The sequence below is a fragment of the Megalops cyprinoides genome, chromosome 17 (assembly GCF_013368585.1).
Source record: "Megalops cyprinoides isolate fMegCyp1 chromosome 17, fMegCyp1.pri, whole genome shotgun sequence".
NCBI classification, from domain to species: Eukaryota; Metazoa; Chordata; class Actinopteri; order Elopiformes; family Megalopidae; genus Megalops; species Megalops cyprinoides.
In genome coordinates, this window is record NC_050599.1 from 688,330 (window position 1) to 694,193 (window position 5,864).

At 50.7% G+C, this 5,864-nt stretch overlaps 1 protein-coding gene across 1 annotated transcript in view; it reads left to right on the forward strand.

Moving 5' to 3' along the window:
- Nucleotides 1–4,802, forward strand: part of LOC118792324 (phospholipase B1, membrane-associated-like) — a gene marked incomplete at its 5' end in the record, with an annotated part of 22,135 nt that extends 17,333 nt beyond the window's left edge. The window contains 12 exons of the mRNA XM_036550151.1: nt 341–408; nt 661–704; nt 1,368–1,467; nt 1,564–1,615; nt 1,826–1,906; nt 2,221–2,286; nt 2,861–2,955; nt 3,246–3,327; nt 3,457–3,561; nt 3,648–3,743; nt 4,126–4,200; nt 4,479–4,802. Of these exons, the coding sequence (XP_036406044.1) occupies nt 341–408; nt 661–704; nt 1,368–1,467; nt 1,564–1,615; nt 1,826–1,906; nt 2,221–2,286; nt 2,861–2,955; nt 3,246–3,327; nt 3,457–3,561; nt 3,648–3,743; nt 4,126–4,200; nt 4,479–4,802 (1,188 nt within the window). The remainder of the gene's footprint in view (nt 1–340; nt 409–660; nt 705–1,367; nt 1,468–1,563; nt 1,616–1,825; nt 1,907–2,220; nt 2,287–2,860; nt 2,956–3,245; nt 3,328–3,456; nt 3,562–3,647; nt 3,744–4,125; nt 4,201–4,478) is intronic.
- Nucleotides 4,803–5,864: the final 1,062 nt, after the last annotated feature.

Consider the following 5,864-nt stretch of genomic DNA (forward strand, 5'->3'; position numbering starts at 1 on the left):
AAGCATGTGTGTGCGGGCGTGTGTGTGGTGTGAAGTGAATTTGAATGAGAATATCACCCTCTGTTTGCAAAAGTCAGAGATGAAGGAAGCTGATGACAAGCGGACCGGAGGGGGAGATCTGCTGATCAGTGTCAGTGTGTCGTTTGTAACAATGTTATCTGATGGTCAGGAGTGTGTCTACACTGCGTACCTGTGTGATGACGCTCACCTGTCTGTCACCTGTGTGAGGCCTCTCCAAGCTCTGTGCCTCTGTGACAGCTGTACAGAAACGACCTCTGTTTGTGCAGTAGATGGAAGAGTTTGATTGTGTACCTGACCACTGAACATCCTCTGTGTTCAGGTGGGGTTTGGTGCAAAGGCGAAGAACATCTTTCAGCTGAACACGGAGTACAAAGGAGTGTCTTGGAGGTGAGAGATGCATTAATCTTCCTCTCTTTCATTCGTTTCTGAGGATAACGTGTGCTGATACACGTGTGTGTGTGTGTGTGTGTGTGTGTGTGTGTGTGTGTGTGTGTGTGTGTATGTGTGTGTGTGTGTGTGTGTGTGTGTGTGTGTGTATGTGTGTATGTGTGTGTGTGTGTATGTGTGTGTGTGTGTGTGTGTGTGTGTGTGTGTGTGTGTGTGTGTTCACACGTTGCTCTGTGTGTGTGTGTATTGCAGCATTGGAGGGGATAAGACCCTGGAGAGTATCACCACCCTGCCGAGTGAGTCAGAGCTCTACATAAACAGGCTGACAGCAAGCATCACCCACACAGAGTAAAGCATCAGGAGAGTAACAGCAGCACAGCAACCTTTCTGTTACGAGCCCTGCTACACCACACTGCTACTCCTCACCGCTACACCACACTGCTGCTCCTCACCGCTACACCACACTGCTGCTTCTCACCGCTACACCACTCTGCTGCTCCTTACCGCTACACCACACTGCTGCTCCTCACCACTACACCACACTGCTGCTCCTCACCGCTACACCACTCTGCTGCTCCTTACCGATACACCACACTGCTGCTCCTTACCGCTACACCACATTGCTGCTCCTTACTGCTACACCACACTACCTGCTCCCTACCGCTACACCACACTGCTGTCCTGCTCCTTACCTACTACATTTTGTTATTTTATTGTTATTCCTTGTAACCTTAAATTATAAGGCTCAGCACATTGGCCTTTTTTTACTGACAAGGTGTTTCCACAGAATATTTTGTGGTAAAACATTGTTGTGGGTAACCACAGTACACATGTGCAATTGGCTGCAGCTACCTCCCTCAATGCATGGCTCCATGGCTTGCTGTTGTTTCAGGCACAACTTGTTTATGCTCTCATGCTTTCACACAAATGTCAGACGTCTGCCTCTCCCACTGTTACAGATATCCTGAGGAAATTCAACCCCTCTCTGCACGGGTTCTCCAGGGGTCAGGGGTCGTGGCAAAACGGCTTCAACATGGCGGCCCCCCGAGCTAAGGCCCAGTGAGTGTGTCTGTGTGCTCTCTCTGCGATCCTGTCCTCTCTCTCTCTCTGACTGCTCAGCCTCTCACTGTCTCTCTCTCTCTCCCCTTCACCCAGCGAAATCCCAGCCCAGATTGAAAATCTCATCAAGGCTATGAAGGCAGACAAGGTGAGCCTCTACCTGCATGGGTGTGTGTCCACAGCCAGGTTCCGTGCAGTCATGTGACCATCCATGCACCTCTGTGCTTACCTAAAAGGACTGGAATGGACTGCAGCCCGTGTATGGATGTGTAGGAAATATGGTCTGATAGAACAGGATCTAGTCCAGTCTGTAATGCAACACATCAGTACTCTGACCCGCATGTGTTCATTCTCACAGAAGGTGGATTTCGAACAGGACTGGAAGCTGGTGACGCTGTTCGTTGGGGTCAGTGATCTGTGTGAATACTGCATGGATCGAGTGAGTCTGCTGAAGCATCACACACACACACACACACACACAAACACACACACAAGCGCATGCACACACGCACAAGCACGCACACACACACAAGCGCACGCACACACGCACAAGCGCACACACACACGCACAAGCGCACACACACACGCACAAGCGCACACACACACACACACACACAAGCGCACGTACACACGCACAAGCACACACACATTTGCGCACACACACACAGACACAAATAAATGTGTGTGTATAGGTGTGAGAATGCATGTTTGTAGGTGTGTAAATGTATGACTGTTTTCCCTCTGATTGCACAGGATAACCTGTCACCAAAGAACTACAGTTTTCACCTAATGCAGAGTCTGGACCTGCTGTACAGAGAGGTGAGTCACTGACTGCACTTATTTACAGTCTCCCTGACTGGCTGCTAGCATCCTCTCTCTCTGTCTGGTGTGAGGTGCCACAGATGCTGGTCTCTCTGGGTTAGTGTGTGATGGTCTCTCTGGGTTAGTGTGTGATGAGTGATGGTCTCTCTGGGTTAGTGTGGGATAGGTGATGGTCTCTCTGGGTTAGTGTGGGATGGGTGATGGTCTCTCTGGGTTAGTGTGGGATGGGTGATGGTCTCTCTGGGTTAGTGTGTGATGGGTTGATGGTCTCTCTGGGTTAGTGTGTGATGGGTTGATGGTCTCTCTGGGTTAGTGTGTGATGGGTTGATGGTCTCTCTGGGTTAGTGTGGGATGGGTGATGGTCTCTTTGGGTTAGTGTGTGATGGGTTGATGGTCTCTCTGGGTTAGTGTGGGATGGGTGATGGTCTCTCTGGGTTAGTGTGGGATGGGTGATGGTCTCTCTGGGTTAGTGTGGGATGGGTTGATGGTCTCTCTGGGTTAGTGTGTGATAGGCGATGGTCTCTCTGGGTTAGTGTGTGATGGGTGATGGTCTCTCTGGGTTTGGGGCCAGGTGCCACGGGTGCTGGTCAATGTTCTGGAGGTTCTGCAGATCGATGGTCTGAGGAGGATGAAGGACGACTCGCTCGGATGCTCTGTGCTCCAGGGGTGGGTCTGTCCATCTGTCTGTCTGTCTCCATATCTTTTTCTCCCTCTCTCTGCCTGTCTGTAAGTCTGTTTGGTTCCGTGTCCATTTCAATACAAATTCCTCTATATTTTTGCCTTTTGCTTTACATACTGTCTGTCTGAGTATCTGTCAGTCTCTGCTTATCTGTCACTCTGCATGTCGTTCTATCAGTCTGTCTGCTGTATGTGTAAAGTCTGTAAGCAAGTGTGTGTGTGCCTATCCTGAGAGTGTGTGTATATATGTCTATCCTGAGAGTGTGTGTGTGTCTCAGGTACATGTGTCCCTGCATCCTGCTCCCTGGTGAGGACTCCCTGGAGCTGAGTGAGATGAGGAGGATCAACCAGGACTACCAGGTAAGGGGAGGGGCCTGTGTGTAACCCGAGCTGCAGGTAAGGGGAGGGGCCTGTGTGTAAGGGGAGGGGCCTGTGTGTAACACGAGCTGCAGGTAAGGGGAGGGCCTGTGTCACTCTCTCTCTCTGTAGGCAGAGACAGAGTACCTGATCTCCACGGGACGCTATGATGGCCGTGAGGACTTCACCGTGGTCCTCCAGCCCTACTTCCGACATCCCATCATGCCGCTGACTGGGGTGAGTGCTGCCGTGTGCTCGTCACTGCTGGCAGGAGACACACACACACACACACACACACACTGACTGTGATTGTACCTCCTCAGGAGGGGAAGCCAGACCAGAGCTTTTTCTCAGCAGACTGTTTCCACTTCAGTGAGCGAGCACATGCAGAGATGGCCATCTCACTGTGGAACAACATGGTGAGGGGTGGGGTCAGGGGCAGGGGTGGGGTCAGGGACAGGGCGGGGTCAGGGGCGGGGTTGGGGTCAGGGGCGGGGTCAGGTTCAGGGCGGGGTCAGGGGCAGGGGCGAGATCAGGTTCAGGGCGTGGTCAGGTTCAGGGCGGGGTCAGGGGCGGGGTTGGGGTCAGGGGCAGGGGCGGGGTCAGGGACAGGGCAGGCTAAGGGGAGGGGTTGGGGGTGGGGGCAGGGGCAGGGTGGGGCTGGGGGTGAGGCACAGGGAGCAGAGCTTTTCTAAGCAAGTGTGGGACGATGTTACCTCAGCTTTACCCCTCTGAGCATGTTATGTGCTGTCTGAGTATTACTTTGAGCATGTGTCTGAAACGAGTGTGATGTGGTTGTAGTTGGAACCGGTGGGGAGGAAGCAGGTGTACAACAACTTTACACATGACCGCAGCAAGATCCAGTGTCCAACAGAGGTGAGACGCCACAAAAACACACATCACACGATTCCCATCCCTTTAGGACATGGAGTTTTACAGTATAGTCAGATGGAAATGTCATTCCTGTATATTTGGCTAGCAGATACCCCCATTCAGGGTAATTTATAATGTTTATATTTGAATTAGATATGTTGTTTCTCCCGTGTACACGACTGGGTTTCATTCCAACAGTACTGTATCCCACTGACGATCCGAGCTGCTGACTCTCTGGTTCACGCACCGCACGCTTCCTGCTGTGTTGCTTTGTCTCTCAGGAAAAACCCTTCATCTTCACCAAGATAAACAGCCTTCCCAGCAGCTCCACCGCCCGCCCGAGCCTGGCCCCCGGCACCACCCCCAGCCCCGGCCCCAGCACCGCTCCCGGCCTCGGCCCCAGCACCGCTCCCGGCCTCAGAACCACCCCCCCGGCCGGCCTCCTGCACTGCCCCGCCTCCCTGCCCGTGTGGGCGGCCCCGCTGCTGGGGGTCATCGGCTTGCTGATTGGCTGGTGCGTCACCTGGCAGCTGTTCTCCTGCAGAGAGAGGAGGAACCGGAGGAAGGTGGACAGTGAGGCAGAGATGAAGGGAGCTGGGTTCTAACAGAGAGGGAGCTAAAGCAGCTGAAGACCACTGCTGAAATTATTCAGGAATATTGTAGATTTCACATTATTATTATTTTGTAATAATAATAGTAATAATAATAATGATAATATATCCCAACACTACTTTTTATCAAGACTTAGACCCCATTTTATGTATTGTACCGTATATGTGCATTTGAAAAAGCTTGTGAATAAGAGCAAAACTTAACTAATTTTCTCAAACTAAGTTTGCTGCTTTGTAGCCTTTAGCCTATCACTCATGCTACACACACACATATACACATGCACACACATACACACTACATGCATGCACACACAGACACGCATACACAATGTCTGCTGAAGTTTTCCGCTTAAATAAAGTTCACAAAATGTAAAGTTAGGCCTATGTTGTGTACACTGGGTGGTGGACAGACCCTTGCAGACTGCAGCTGTATAAGAATCAGACTCACTCCATCAAATGTAGGCTGTACTCCGGTCCAGTGAGGGGACTCCTGAGCCCTTTAAATACTCAGCAGTCTGCATAATCACCTGTCCTCTAGCGACAGGGGGGTGGATAAGTAATAGACACAACACTATAGTGACCAAGTGGCATAAGCCCGGCTTTTTGCCCCTCACTGGAATAACTCTGGCCCAGCAGTGGAGTAGTTATGAGCATATGGATTGGTATTTTTAATAACTGTGTGAATCAGATTTGCACCTAGGCCTGGAGCCCTGGGTGTGTGAAACAGAGCTTTTATTCTTTCAGCTGAAACCCTTAATAACATAAATACACCATTAACTGCAATCTGCTTGAATCTGCTGTACAAACAGCCTAAAGGCAAAGGATAATCTGTCCTTTTTATCAAATGCTGAGCATATTTGTTTTTTGTATAATAATGGAAGGGTCATTGTTGTGTAAGTATATTGATTTTACACTTCTTGGCCATGTATGAAGCAGGCTGCCTGTTTTCTGTTCCGTGTTTTAAGGAATGCACTGTTCATTTTTATTTATTTGAAATAAAATGTGATGTGGTGAGCACATGCGGGGGGCGTGAGTGGCGTGTGGAGGGAGGGGTCT